At 45.0% G+C, this 15,830-nt stretch overlaps 1 protein-coding gene across 1 annotated transcript in view; it reads right to left on the bottom strand.

The window, feature by feature from the left end:
• Positions 1-15,830, bottom strand: part of CDRT1 (CMT1A duplicated region transcript 1) — a 30,825-nt gene continuing 14,995 nt past the window's right edge. Inside the window, exons 8-14 of the mRNA XM_043474727.1 lie at positions 15,201-15,322; positions 12,258-12,406; positions 11,108-11,250; positions 5,725-5,883; positions 3,648-3,913; positions 2,529-2,681; positions 1-1,293 (exon numbers count right to left, since the gene is read on the bottom strand). Of these exons, the coding sequence (XP_043330662.1) occupies positions 479-1,293; positions 2,529-2,681; positions 3,648-3,913; positions 5,725-5,883; positions 11,108-11,250; positions 12,258-12,406; positions 15,201-15,322 (1,807 nt within the window). The 3' untranslated portion in view covers positions 1-478. The remainder of the gene's footprint in view (positions 1,294-2,528; positions 2,682-3,647; positions 3,914-5,724; positions 5,884-11,107; positions 11,251-12,257; positions 12,407-15,200; positions 15,323-15,830) is intronic.

The raw sequence follows: 15,830 nt of genomic DNA, 5'->3' as shown, positions 1-15,830 counted from the left end.
ATTAATTCTTCTCCCTAGGAGTCAGCCCTGAGGAAACACAATTTGAGGGCTCCTTTTTGATCCTTAATTGAACTTACTGTGCTTCATCAGGCTTCTGTATGAAAACACCAGGGGACTCCAGTGCACGATTCTGATATAATCCCTTTGGTCCATTTGCTAAAAGAAATGACACAGGAAATTGGTAGCAATGAGTGGTATTAAATTTCCAAAAACCACTTCTTCATCCCCCATCAATGAAACAGGGTTTCCATGCATCTCAGTGAATGGTTTTCAGTGGGAATACAGAAACCAATCTCTCTTAGTCTCTTGTTTTCTTACTTTGATAAGTATCAGTTCTTTGACTTATAGGAAGATAATAAAGAGTCCCCATGATAATTGCCAGGGAACAGTTGAAAACAAACAAAACAAAAGAGGCCAAATATCAACATCTACTTGGTTTCCTGTTTATTATAAGACCCTGTAATTTCCCAAGACTGGTTCAAATAAACACATTTTGACCAAGTTCAGGGGCCGCGGTTTTCCCCTCCTTCGTGAAGTTGTCGATGGGCAGGCCTTTGATCTTCCTGATCCATGAAGCTCTGCTGGCCTTTTCTGGATCGACCACTCCAACTGGCTTTATGGCCTGAAACTCTTTCATCCTGGCCTCCCCATATTCTTTCTGCTCCTTCACAGTCAGCAGCATGAACTCTGTGTTCACTCGTAAGGGGTCGAGGGCAGAGTAGAGGCGGGGCCGTTCTTTCTTGGCAGCCTGGGCTGCCGGGGCCGTGGGCGGAGCCAGCATGCGGTTTGGCTTGATGACCTGCATGCTGGTTAAGGGGCTGAAGCTGCGCACTCCGTCAGTTGAACTGGTCGCCAGGTCTTCGCCTTTCAAGCCACCACGGAACCTGGGGCGGATAAGCACCGGCTGGGGGATGGTGGACTGCACTCGGGGGCCGTGTACAGACTTCTTCAGGTTGGGCCGAAGCTTCTGGATTTTGAGGGGAATACTGGTCTGCTTCACTTCTATGGGAGGAGTGCTGAATCTCAGTTGGTCAACTGCTTGTTGGACCTCTTGGCCCTTCAAACTCAGGACCTTCCTTTGGTATGGAATGGAAGGTCCCCAGACATCGATGATCTGGGCCTGGGGCCTCCGGGGATAGGCAAACTCCCCAGAATTATGGGCTTTCTGCAGGGCGGTCACGGTCAGGAGGAACTGGTCAGGCGACATGGGAATGCTCCAGGACTTCTTTGAGCGACTGATCAAGTCTCCCGAAATTCCCAGATACCTTTGTTTTGGTAATTTCTCCACATCATCTGCTTTTTCCAAAAACAGAAAAGAAAAGCAAATCAGTGTTCCATGAGAACCATTAAATACTCATGCATGAAAATTAAATCCATTCTATTATGCAGACTAATTTCACTGTTGCCCAGCCAGCGACACACCACCATCATGTGAGCAAAAATCCTCTTATGAGAGGAGCAATCACAACATATTTAACATGAGCTTTTAACAGATATGCTAGTATTTGTGTCCAAGTGTGCATTAACATCTAGATATACATATTTTAGAAGGAACATCTGTTATGTTCCACACATTCTTGAAATTCCCCTGTGGGAATGAACTTCATACCCCATTTATGGGCCTTATAAATTTTTTAGTGAAGTGTTAGTTGCTCAGTCATGCCCAACTCTTTGCAACCCTATGAACAGTAGCCCACTAGGCCCCTCTGTCCATGCGATTTTCCAGGCAAGAATACTGGAATGGGTTGCCATGCCCTCCTCCAGGGGATCTTCCCGACCCAGGGAACGAACTCTCGTCTCTTACATCTCCTGCACTGGCAGGCAGGTTCTTTACCACTAGCACCACCTGGGAAGCCCATAAATTTTTAGTAACATACATAGATTTTTAAATAAAAGTTGTATAGCAAAGCTTGATCTCCACTTTATTATAATCAAATTTGATTCCAAAAGGTCTTTGGATGTTTCTTAGAATCAAAACTGCCTTCAAAAAATATGTCTCCACTGCAAAATGGAAACTATCACGTGGCCAAAAAGCAACTCCTGAACAGGAGATCCCAAAATGTTTTGAATGATAACAGGTCCAAAAGCCACTGATAAGGACAAGAGATTCATTCTAGCACACTGGTGGCTCAGTGGTAAAGAATCTGCCTGCCAATGCAGGAGAAGCAGGTTTGATCCCTGGGTGGGGAAGATCCCTTGAAGAATGAAATGGCAACACACTCCAGTATTCTTGCCAGGAAATCACATGGACAGAGGAGCCTGGCAGGCTACGGCCATGGAGTGGCAGAGAATCTGACACGACTGAGTGACTAAACACTTTCACACTTTTCTGTGTGGCCTCAAGTTAGTAGGGGACGATTAGGGGAAGACAGTCACTAAACCAATACCAGTCACTCTTAGGAGAAGCTGGGCATTTTATCTGTCTGAATCAAAGATAAGCAAAGTTATTGGCCTGGTGAAAAACTGGACTGAACAGAGAGAGAAAGAGGGATTGAATCCTGTCACACTGATTCAGAATAAAGGATCACCCGTCTTCTGATCTCCGGCGACAACGGGTTTTGCTTCCAAATTCTCCTGCTCGGCACCCATGCTGTTTGCTTCCTGAGAACCGGGTCTCTTCCTGCCATCTTTCCAGGGTGACTTTGGCTTTCCTGGACTTGGAGGTGTCTCCATTAACACGCCTAAATTAAGATTGAGGAGGAAACTGTAGTAATTCTGTGATTCAATCAAGGATGACTACTGGGGGCATAGCTGATAATTCAACTGATCTTCACACAAATTATCACTTTATTGTTTGATGTTTCTTGTTCCTTGAAGCTAGGCAGTCACCTGGAACCAAAGGTCCATCTAGGTCACCTGCTGACTGCCCCCGCCAACCTGATTTCCTACTGATTATCAAGCTTTAAGTGTTATCCGAAATTTCTAGTGCTCTGTCCTAGCTGATCATTTGTGGTATAATATGCTTGGAGGTGATCTATTGATCTAGTATTTTCCAGGTACGCATGTTATCGACCAGAGGTCTAGAGAGAAGAGCGCAATATACCTCGTCTCTGTCCTACGGAAATAATCATGTACTATATATTTGGAAAGTGAATCATGAACTATATGTTTGGAAAGTGGCTTCCCAGATGGCTCAGTGGTAAAGAATCCACCTGCCAAGCAGGACACACTAGAGATGCAGGGTTAATCCCTGGGTTGGGAAGATCCCCTGGAGAAGGGAATGCCAACCCACTCCAGTATTCTTGCCTAGGGAATCCCAAGGACAGAGGAGCCTGGCAGTCTACAGTCCATGGGGTGGGACACGACAGAGCAACTAACATAACAGCAACGTGTGTTTGGATCAAGGGCATGGAGGAGGGTGTTGGTAGCTTGTTTCTTATTTAAATGGCAAGTATGAAGGGCTAGTGTCACCTCCTGTAGAGAGAGTCTAATACATTTGGAAATTAGGCCTTGAAAATAAGCAGCTTCCCTTGAGCTGCCTGTTAGATTGTCATAACAAAGAGAACGGTTCCCACCTGCCCTAAAGAACTAGGATGTACATCATTAAGAAACCACTGGCCAAAATATCCCACAAAGAAGCTGGTCCTGGCAGCCCCTTGCCTGCTCCAAAGGATACCACAGAGGCTGCCTGGATTCAGCTGTCTCACCTGTAGGTAATCTGGATGCCCTCAGGAAGATGCGGGACCTGGGAGGTTTGCTTAATAGGGACTCCTGGGCTGTCTGCTTGCTGGACACAGAATCCCTTGGACTGTAGACCTGGGTGCTAGACTTGGAGAGGACTTCTGCAAAGCTGTTTTCTTCCCTGTCCTCCTCTCTGTCCTTCTTCTTTTGTTTGGTTCGCTCCACTGAGTACTGCCACTTGATATTCTCAAACTGGAAGAGGAGGATGTTGCTCTCCGTGTTGATCACCATCCTGGAACCAAAGCAACATGACTGCCCACAAAAGGGGACTTCCCTGGTAGTCCAGTGGTTAAGACTCCACCCCCCAGTGATGGGGAGCGGGTCCAATCACTGGTCAGGGAGCTAAGATCCCACACACCCTTAAAAGGAACGTGGAGGCTGCCATTGCCCCAGCTCCCAAACATGCATTAGGACTACTGTCCCATTGGATCCTGCACCAAGAGATCAGTGCTGGGGAAATGACCACACAAACAAGGTGGTGTAGGTTGTTGCAGGGTCTAGAGCGGAGAAAGGCAGCAGGCCGTGCAGCAGAACTCATTAGCTCTGTAGCGGTTTTCTTTAAAAATGAGTTGTGAGCAAAGCACACATGTCCTGATTACTTCACTTCTCAAGTTAAAACATTTTTAAGTGAATTTCTCTTCCTGGAGTAAGTGCTAAGGACCTAGGTACCCGAGGCAGAAAGCTTAGCTACTCTGCACACAGATGTCTGGAAGTTCACTCCTTTTTTAAGCACAGCATCCAAATGCCGCATGTCTATTGTCATGATGGGATGAGAAAGCTCTCTAATGGGGGAGGTCTTCAAGCCCTCGCTGACCTTCCACCCCGACCTTCACTCCATCACTCCAGGATCTCTCTGCACACTCTATGTCCAGACAGGACATTTGTATTTGGAAAGCAGGAGGGTTTCCATATTCCCTAATCCCCCCTGAACCCAGGACCCCCAACATTACCTCCCACCCACTGTTCCTGGGGTTCGCAGCACTCACAGGGCGCTACTCCCCAACCCTGGCTCCTAGGTCGCCTATAACTGTAAACAAGAGAGGGAAATGCTGTGTGCAGGCTCCTTTCTGCTCTGAAAGGCTGTAATTTTAAGACTGTCACAGTCAGCATAAACTCTCCATACAAGTGACTGGTTATGGTAGGATACGCTGGAATGGAATCAGGGAACCATCCCAGTTAGAAATCTTTCAGACTCATTTTTACTCAAGCTGACGTCTCTCTTTGGATGTCACAAATGAGAAGAAGGTCAGAGGTGACCTCTCTTTATGGTTTTCTGACTTCATGACTGGAAGAGTATTCATTTATTGAGCCTTATTACGCAGAAGGAAGGCAAAATAGTCCAGAGCAACTAGGTGATGTCTCAAGTGAGCCTGTGCTAGAATTTAAAAGTCTAGTTGGGTATTTTTACATAATATCATGTGAACCTAGCATATAACAACACAGTGCTATATTCAATTAGTGCTACCATGGTTCTGTTTCTGTAAACTCCTCTGCTCCCTGGAGAAGGGAAGAGCTACCTACTCTAGTATTCTTGCCTGGAAAATCCCATGGACAGAGGAGCCTGGCAGGCTACAGTTCATGGGGTCACAAAGAATAAGACATGACTAAGCGACTGAGCACACACCTCTTGAGCACACACCTCGAGCACACCTACACACACCTCTGCTCAGTTCTGCCCCACTGGACATGGGCCACCTGCCAATGCCATCCCAACCCTCCTGCAAGTCTCTTTGCATCAGAAACGAGACACAGGGAGCTGAGGAGCACTCAGGCTGGACACGGGATCAGGGGGCAGGTGGAGGCTGCCTGTTGGCAGAACCAGGTCCCTGCGGCAGAGCTGTATCATGCCCATCACATGATCAGATCTGACCCTGGGAACAAATGAGCCCCTGAGCCCATCATCCACCGCGACCCAAACTACAAGTGAGCACAACCTGTGCTCTCCTGCTGCCAGCAAATCCAGGGCCAGTGTCCCAGAGGAGGGAAAAAGAAACCATCTAAACAGACTCACTCAGGACCCTGACCGCCACACCGACCACCCACCTGTTGCCCTGAATAAAGAAGGACAGCACAGGATCACCTCTGCCATTGGCTTTCATCACCTTCAGACAGTTCCCGTTTAGGAAATTGTAAATGCGGATCTTGCCATCGGCACAAGCACTGATGACCCGGAGGAAGAGAAGGGCCACGTGGAGAACCTCCCTGGAAGGGAACAGAGTGACGGGCAGTACCCACCTTCCAGCGAACCACTCGGATGTGTCTGCAGTTAGGGAGTTTGGTGTGTGGTTGGAAGGGGGGTGCTCATGACTGTCCTTGAAGTGATGTTTGCCATCATTTTGTGATTCTGGATGTAAACCATTAACCCTCAAGACACAACTGTACTCTCTCCCCTCACTCTGCAGTTACTGTTCCTACAACTTGGTCACAGCACCACAAAGCAGAAAAACAAAAGGGCTTATGTCAAGATTTTTTTTTTTTTTTGGTCAGATATATAGATGACTGTGCTTCTCTCTTACAATTTGATTTCTAGCTATCAGATGTCTACAAATGTCATGCTCAGAATTATTTGACGTTTTGAATCTTTTAAAAAGTAGCATTATTATATAAATAAAGAAAAAACAGACGGGAAAATGGTTATCTTTATAATAAGCAAAAACCTGGTATTTGAGCAGGTTCTCTTGGTCCTTAAATTAGTGGCTTTCATTCTTTCAGTGAAACATCCCATAGGAAAACTGTACCCAGCAGCTGAGATTTTTGAGCTCTCTTTTGTGATTACCAGCAGGAGAAGAGGAGGGGATCGGGAGAAGATTTAGATAAATGCCTCTAACGAAATCCCCCTGACAACAGTTGGGTCCTAGCTGGGCTCCAGATAAGTGGAGTATTCAGATCTGAGAAGTGCCATTACCCCACTGCTATTAATGCTACTGAAAAATGGAACTTGATGTCACCAATTTCTTAGACCTCGTGTGCAAAGCAGGTCCATCAATCTCTGCCACCTCCACCCATCCAAGTCCATCCATGGCCACATTCATATGTTACTTTCTCCATAAAGCCATCTCTCATCTCCACTGGTCCTCTCACCCCACTCATATACATAGACTTCCAGTATATTGTCAGATCCTCTTGGGTACAACACTTGTCTTATTCACCTTTGCACGCCCAGCACCCAGCATATGGCCCAGTCCCATAGTGGGTCCTCAATAAATATGACAAAAGTGAATGTTGGCTCATGTTTCAGTGTATGATCATTGCTAAGGTATGTTAAAACTATGATATCCAACATAGGGAGTTGGGATGGGCAAGTACACACTGCTCTATTTTAAATGGATAACCAACAAGGACCTACTGTATAGCACAGGGAGCTTTGCTTAATGTTATGTGGCAGCCTGGGTGGGAGGGGAGTTTGGGGGGAGAACACATGTATACACGTTCTCTATATACAACTGAGTTGCTCTGTTGTGCACCTGAAACCATCTCAACATTGCTAATCAGCTATGTTTTTGTTGTTGTTTAGTTGCTAAGTCATGTCTGACCCTTATGCTTCAATATAAAATAAAAAGTTAAAAAATAAATAAAAGAATGACATTCACCACATATCATCTGGACTTGGTCAGATTCCAAGGTGACCAAGGTACCAGAGTCATACTGAGACTTTTCAAGGCTCCAACAACTAGCAAAACAAAAATAACAAAGACTTTGAAACACAGAAGACATTCAAAGAACAGGAAAGAACCCAATGTGGCTTGAGGTATCAAGTGATGAATACATGAACAGATGGATAGACAGATAATAAATCTAAGGTATAAAATACATGTAAGAAAGTTCAACAAAGTTCTCATTTTTTCCCGAGATGAAAATGCAATAACTTTATTGGTGCCCTAAGTGCACCTCAGTCCACCTATGGCGAATCCAGCACTGGGAGAGATGCCTTGTGATTGAAGGGTTTGCCTCCTTGTGTGTCTCTTTGGATCTTGCTGAGCTGAGCCTACACTTCTCGTGGGTTCCTGTGACATTTGGTGGGTCAGCCTATATACCATTATAGCCTGGTGATTTAAAGTACAGACTTTGGGATCAGAAAATCTGGGATCAAAACCTGATCGGACCTCTTACTGACTGTATAAACTTGAGAAAATAACCTCTCAGTCTTCAGTTTTCTCTTCCATGAGAAGGGGAACTGCTTCAGAGGATTCCTGTCGGGATTAAATCAATCAAGGTATTTTAAAAACTAAGCCCATACCTCACACAACAGTGGTTTTCATGGTTATGGCATAATCCAGTCTCCTTTCATATTTTCTCTCTGCCCTAGAAATGTCACTTGTCTCTTTCTTTGTCCCTCCTTGATCAAAAAAAAAAAAAAAAAAAACCACTGCAGAAGGTGATGTCAGTGAAAATGGTGGAGTTCAAAGGACCTCCAAAATTCCATCCTTTCATAAAAGCAATGAAAAAATCGGCAAAAACTGTCAGAATCAACTATTTGGAACTCTGGAAAATAACCAAAGGCTTGCAGCAATCCAAGGGAAACCACTAATAAAGTAATTCAAAAATATATAGTAAAAATGTGATGACAGAATTAAAATGGTACACTGTTAATATCTAAATATCCATTCAACACCCAAAAAGACCACAGTAGAAGAGTTGAGAAATGAAACAAACGAACAACAACAACAACAACAAAGAAAAGAAAAACAAAGAGCCAAATGGTAGAGTTAAGTTTGTTTTGCACTTAATGTAAATAGATTAAATTCTTCCATTAAAAGGCAGACATTGGGAGAAATGGTTAAAAACACGATCCAACTAAATGCTGCCTACAGGAGGCTCACTGTAGATTCAAAGACACAAATATGTTGAAAGTGAAACAGTGGGAAAAAAAAGATACTCCTTGCCAAAGGAGCACCACAGTGTCTATACAAATATCACACAAAATAGACTTTTAGACAAAATTGTTAATGGAGACAAAAAAAGAACATTACATAATAATGATAAAAGTGTGAATTTACCAAGGAGATATAACAATTATAAAATCTTTGCTTAGACTGCTCCCAAAAAATAAGAGATAAAATTCAAATTACTAAAATCAGAAATGAAACAGAGGACATTACTACTGACTGATGGAAATATTGTGTAATTAGATAGTGGGAATGGCTACATAATATTATGGATATACTAAAAAACATTCAATTGTACACCATGAAATGGTGAATTTTATGTCATGTGAATTATCTTAATTTTTAAGTCATAAATATATTCAATTTACTTAATATATATTAAAATGTTATATATAATATATAAATATATATATTTAATGTATTAAATATATTATATAATATATATAAATTTACAATGTATACATTTAATGGAATGCAGGTGTTCAGTGTACTTGATAATAATATTTCTTGCAGTAAATTAATAATTTGGCTTCTTTGTACAAATCAATAGCATGAATTTGCTTTCTCAGCACTTCATTATGTCCAGTTAAACTACCCACCAAGGAGATCAAACTGCCCAGCAAGATCAAACCAGTCAATCCTAAAAGAAATCAACCCTGAATATCCATTGGAAGGACTGATGCTGAAACTGAAGCTCCAATCCTTTGGCCACCTGATGCAAAGAATTGAGTCACTGGAAAAGACCCTGAGGCTGGGAAAGGTTGAGGGCAGGAGGTGAAGGGGACAACAGAAGATGAGATGATTGGATGGCATCACCGACTTAATGGACATGAGTTTGAACAAACTCTGGGAGATGGTGAAGGACAGGTGAAGACAGGACTTGCTACAGTCCATGGGATCACAAAGAGTAAGACATTAACAACTGTATATATATAACAATATATACACAGTACTGCTACAGATGAGTGGGAGAAAGGGCCCTACAAATGAGAACACTGCCCATGTCTTCCAAATGTACTATAACTGTCTATGGATTTGCTGTATGTGTGCAAGGCATCAAGCGCCAATGTGGATGGTATGTTGGGCTGTCATTCAGTGGAAGTGGGAATGGTTTAAGAAGGTCTCATAACTGAGGTATTAGTAGAATGGGCTTGATGAAATGGTGAACACACTGCTGAGTTTGCTAGAAACAATTATCTTCCAATAACTAAATTAAATCCTACTGAATCATGCTTGGAAGGTTTTAAAAACCTAGCGTTACCATTTTAATGTGACATCACAAAGTTTGAGTCCCTCCTTGAGGTCAAGTTTGGACAAGCCAGATGATAAATGCTGAGAGGTTTATCGATAATCACCCAAGGGTTGACTAAATCACTGAACACTGGCCCTTCCTGATACTACCCACCTGTCAACAATGCAGTTATACACCCCAGATATAGAACATACACATATAGGCCCATATCCCCCTCTACTGCCCACAGAGCCAGTCTGCCTGCTCAAGAAGTTCCTGTGGATAACCAAATAGGGCCTATTGTATAGCACAAGGAACTCTGCTCAATGTTATGTGGTAACCTGGATGGGAAGGGAGTTTGGGGAGAATGGGTACATATATATGTATGGCTGAGTCCCTTTGCTATGCACCTGAAACTATCACATTGTTAATCAACTATACTCCAATATAAAACCTTTTTTAAAAATTTAAAAATTAATTTTAAAAAAGAGGTTTCTGTGAGGGTACAAGGAAATCTAGGACCATATTTCATTAAATAACTGACAGATCCTTCTGGAAGACCCATTCACTCTCTCAGTGAATTAGGATAGCACTTAGCTTCCTGGCGTCTCTTATAATGCGCTCAGGGGAAGAAGCAATATGCGTGCAGTACAAGAGTGGCATAGAGCAGTCTGTAAACCCACGATTATGGCAGAACCATTAACCATTAACCATTGACCACAATGCCCTTTCCAAATAAGCTTAGATAACCTCGGAGTACTTCTTAATTGGATCCAAGCAGGCACCATCACTAAACTGGGATTGGAAAGGCAAAATGAAATCCATTTGCTGTCCCGGAATAGAATTGAGCCCACAGGCTTTAAGGGAGCTCCTTCTTTAAGCCATTAGTTATTTTTAAACCTTGGGCACCTGGGTCATTTTAAGCTTTCGCAACCACAAAATTCCAAGAATTTAAGTTTACTGGACCTGGCATCACTGAGGGACAGTTCCGCCAATATTCCTAAGTTTGGTAGGTAACAGATAAAATTTGTCACATGTGCCGTAAGTGTAAATTTTCAATAACTTCTCAAAATCTGCAGTGAAAACATACTGTGTATTGTTGTTTCTTAAGAGAAATAAGGGAGGGCAGGAGAGGGGGTGACTATATTGGGCAACAGATGGAAGAAAAGGAAAGTGGAAATGGGTGAGGAGCAGAGGCAAGAGGGTCAGCAGAGAGCAGTGGGGACTGATCTAAAGAGTGAAGTCTAGGTTCTGATGGGAAAATTGGGGTTGGGGACAGGGACCTAGCCAGGGTGTCCTGAGCACCTACTTTGGATGCTTGAAGGCCATGAGGCACCGTTCGTACTTTCCCACCATGCTCCAGGCCATGACCAGGCCATCAGTGCTTCCCGACAGGAGATGCCACTGGTCGAAGTATAGACACTTCACGGCCCCCTCGTGGCCATTGAGCGTCTGCAAGAAAAGATGCCTCTGTTCTCAGCCCATCTTCAGCCCAAATAGTGACTCCTCAAGGAGCAGAGCTGGAGGCTTCTTGAGATGGATCCCAAAGCCACACTCCACCAATCTGTGACTACCACACTGGGAGTCTGCCTGAGCCCACTCCATGTCTGCTCTAAGAAGGTTGGTGAGGTTCAGGCAACCTGCTCTCCAGAGCTCCCTCCCCAGTTAAGGAGGAAGGAGATCGGGGGAGGCCTGGTACCCAGTGGGTCTGTGACCAGGCAGGCCCCGCCTTCCTGGAGTGCCTGAGAGGGACACAGTCTTCCTTCCTCCGCTGCCAGAAGGGCAAGGCTCATGTGTCAGCTCCCGCCAGGACCAGAGGCAGCTTGATATCCAGTAACTGCTGCTTAGACCACGGTAACATCACTGGTGAAAAAGCCCACCAGCCAGGCAGCCGCTTCTCACTGTGATCCTGTGTTCTTGGCACAAAAGATATCTCAGCACCACCCACCGGGGATGGGGGCCGCCCATCCGGCAAGAACACTTCTTGCGTGTAAACATTCGATCACTTTCTAGACAGCCAACATTCTCTTCTCAGAAGAGAGGCAAGAGGAGATCACTGTGGTTTGCTCATTCCCAGACCCCGTGTCAGAATCAGAGTCAAATGTTCCAGAAGAAAAAAAGGTACTTTACCTGTGCTGTTGTGAAAAGACCCTGCTGAGTCCATGTGTCTTGCGGAGTCAGAACGCAGCCTCCACCACCTCCACCCATGACTACATGGCTCACGTGGGCCTTGACCTTCAACCAACTCAGAATGGCCCCTTCTTAGTGGGTCTTCCCCTTCCCCTTCTCGGGACCACCCTCTTTTGGTGACTGCCTCTCAACCACCCTAGGGTGGTCTGGGGAGCTACCTGGAGGTGGACTGTCAGTGTCCTCCGGTCTCTTACCCACAGCACTCTGCTCCCCAGTCCCCACCCCTAGCCCTTCCCCCTAGTCCCCTCCCCCACGTCCCCACTCCTCGCCTTTACCAGCTGGGCCATGGCCATGTGCCAGACTTTGACCATGCCTTTCTCACAGCTGCTCACGATGTACGTGTCATTGATCCTGGTGGCCAGGATGGGGTCTTTGTGTTTGAAGGTCTTTAGGCACTTCCCTGTATCTATATCCCACTCTGAAAGGGAAGGGGAGAGAGAAAAGAGGGTGCATGGAGAAGGTGCCAAAGAGGCTCCATACCCCATCGCAGAAGCTGAGACCAGCCGAGCCCATCATGTCAGACTCCAGAAGGCTTCACCTGGTCCAGCACCCCCACGCTCTCACCCATAGTCCATGTACCTGCAACCCAGGCTCCCCTCTCATAGCCCTTGGGAGATCCAGCAATGCATAGACCTTGGCTCTGACCCTGGAACTTAGCCTCCTCGTCTAAGAGGTGGACAACTCATCTCCAGTAAGCCTCCTCCTCAAGCCTGAAAGACGCTAGAGTAGATTTCAGGAAAATCATGGCAGGTATTCAGGGCATGATTCCTCCCAGATGCTGTCTCCTGACCCTCACCTCCTACCCACCCCCAAAGAAGAGAAAGCTGTCTATCTCCATTTACATTTTAAAGTATTTCTGAATCTGATCTTTGGATTTTACTTCTAAGAGATTGTCACAGCTGAGGGTGGATCTACTGCTGCTTCTACACAGATGGTGCTGGAGCCCCCACCTCTCTTATCGTAAATGTTGGGTGGATATGAGAGTCCACGGGTGGTGGGAGAACTTAGCTTGAAGGAAGAGACTGAGAATCACAAATTCAGTGGGCATCACAAATTCAGTGATGAGAACATTAAAGCCCCCCCCAAAGAACTTTCTTCCTTAGGCAATGGAATGAGTATCACAGGACCAAATACTAACCACATTGCACACCCACCCGACGCTAGCCATGAGCCAGGCACCAATCAAAATGCTTGCCATGCATTAACTCATCTTTACAAGACAAAGCTATTATTACTCCTTCCTGTACAGATGGGGAAACTGAGACCCAGAGAGGTTCAGTAACCTGCTCAAGATCACAGGGGTGGTGAGCAGATTGAACTGGGATTTGAACCCAGGGAGTCTGGGTCCAGAGACCATGTTTCTAACCATTAACCAAAACTATGTGAGTAAGCTTTTCTACATTGATTTTTTGCCCTCACCTGGGCGTCTGCGGGAACTCCGCACTCAATGCATTAGCTTCCCATTGCTGTTGTAACAGATTACTATCAGTTTAGAGCCTGAAAATGACAAACGGATTATCTCACTGCACAACCTCACAAGGCTAAAATCAAGGTGTCAGCAGGGCTCTGCTCCTTTAGGGAGTCTCAGGCGGGTGGGGGAAGGAATCCATGTCCTTGCTTTCTCCACCTTCTAGGGTCCCACACACACACCTTGGCTCATGACCCCCTTTCTCCATCTTCAAGGCCAGCAATGTTCCATCTCTCTGACCATTCATCCACAGTCACGTCTCCTTTTGGTCACACATAAGAAAATGTCTGTTTTTATGGATCCAAGGGATGACCCATGGGCCCACACCAATAACCCAACCCCCATTTTAAGATCCCTGACTTCAGTACATCTTCAAAGTCATTCTTGCCATGCAAGGTGACACAGTCACTGGCTTCCGGGATTAGGATGGGACCATCTTTGTCTGGCTGTTCTTCTGCCTGCCACACTCAATGTGTCCAAAATACAAGCCATCATCTTCTCCTCCATCCCTCCCCTACCCTGCTCTTCGTCCAAGGTCCCATTTCCATCAGTGGTCCTTCTGTGTACCCAATGGCCTGAGTTATAAAGTCTGACCTCACCCTTCACCCTTCTTTCTTGCTTTTCATCTCCTGTTGGTGCTGAAGTCCTGCCTGCTCTCATTCTGGAAATCCCACCCACCCCACCCTCTGTATGTACCATCTCCTGTAAACTCAGATCCATCCGATAACTTCACACTTGCCTATTCTCAGATATTCTGAAGACATCCAGAGGTTCTCTAGACTGAGTAGTATTTTAACTTGTCCCCTGTCCCCACAGAGTTGCCATCTCTCCAAATCTTTCTTCCACAATATCACTAGAGCAGTCTTTCTCAAATACACATTTCATCATATCTCTTCTCAGCTTAGAATGCATTTACAGCCTCATACATCTTACAGAATAAAGTTCAATTTTCAACACAGAAGGCCCTTTATAATCTGGCCCCAAACAAACATACCTGCCTGATCACCAACACCACACACAACAGCTCAGCCAACTGAGCAGAGGGAAAGTCCCTCAATTCTTCATTTTCTTTCATGTTCTGTGATTTGCCTGAGCTGTTCCTTCTGCTTGAAATGCCCTACATGCTCCCTCTGCATGTAGAACTACTCATCCTCAGGACCACACTCAAACAGTACCCTGCCTGCAGTGCTTTCCCTTTTACTCTTATTTCTATGGTGACTTAGACTTCCACAAACTCGCTGGAGTACATGTTTTAGAACCAGACAGCCCTAGGTTCAAATCCCCACCCAACCACTTAGTAGTTTTGACTCAGGGCTAATTGTTTTTCTCTCTGAGTCTTGGATCCCTTATCTGCATCCACCCCATAGAACATTTATGAGACTGAAATAAGATAATGTAAAGCACCCATCGCAGTCCCAAAGTCAGTACTCAACAGCGACTGTTGTCATTCACATATTTACTCTTCCCTCCGTGATATATTTATATATCTGTCTCCATTAGGAGACCACGAGGCTCTTGAGGAAATAGAAAGCCATGTGGAAAGGGCCATGGCATATGCTGCTTTCCTTACACTTATCACAGCTCCTAGCATTCAACCAATAGTCATTGACTGAATGAATCGATGGATCCATAAACAGATGGATGAAGGGATAAGCAACTGCCTTTAGAAATGAGCAAACAAGTCTTCTGGCAACCCATGGGCTTAAGGAAACATCTTAGAGAGTCTGAGGCATTTCTTTCTCACCTTTTACCTGGCAATCTTTTGCTCCAGAGGCGAGCTTGTTCTTATACACATCCATGCAGGTGATGGTCCCCTGGTGGCCATTGAAGATACGTATACAAGCCCCACTCTTCAGATCCCAGTATCTGCAGGAATCAGACCACAAAAAAGAGATGTTTTTGAGACTTTCTGAGGGCCCAAGGGTTCAACAGTATAGAGTTCCTTTAGGTTGATAGGTAGTTGGAAGGCATCAGAGTTTCATGATTAAGCTCAAGTCCAAGGCCTGGATTTGAATCCCAGTTGCAGCACCTATTATGTGTAACTTTAAGAAAGCTACTGAACTTTGGTGAAAACTTCATTTCCTCCTTGATACAATGGAAATGATCATAATAATTATCTCACAGGTTTATGAAATATTAAATACAGTAATGCAGAAATTGTCAACTAGGGGTGACATCCACTCCCAGGGGACATGTGACAATGTCTGAAGACATGTTTGGTTGTCACAAGTTGGGCTTCCCTGGTGGCTCAAATAGTAAAGAATCTGCCTGCAATGTGGGAGACCCAGGTTTGATCCCTGGGTCAGGAAGATCCCCTGGAGAAGGGAATGGCTTAATTCCATGGACAGAGGAGCCTGGCAGGCTGCAGTCCATG

The sequence above is a fragment of the Cervus canadensis genome, chromosome 1 (assembly GCF_019320065.1).
Source record: "Cervus canadensis isolate Bull #8, Minnesota chromosome 1, ASM1932006v1, whole genome shotgun sequence".
NCBI lineage: Eukaryota > Metazoa > Chordata > Mammalia > Artiodactyla > Cervidae > Cervus > Cervus canadensis.
Note: the sequence above shows the minus strand (reverse complement) of the source record. Positions and strands in the feature narration are given on the sequence as shown.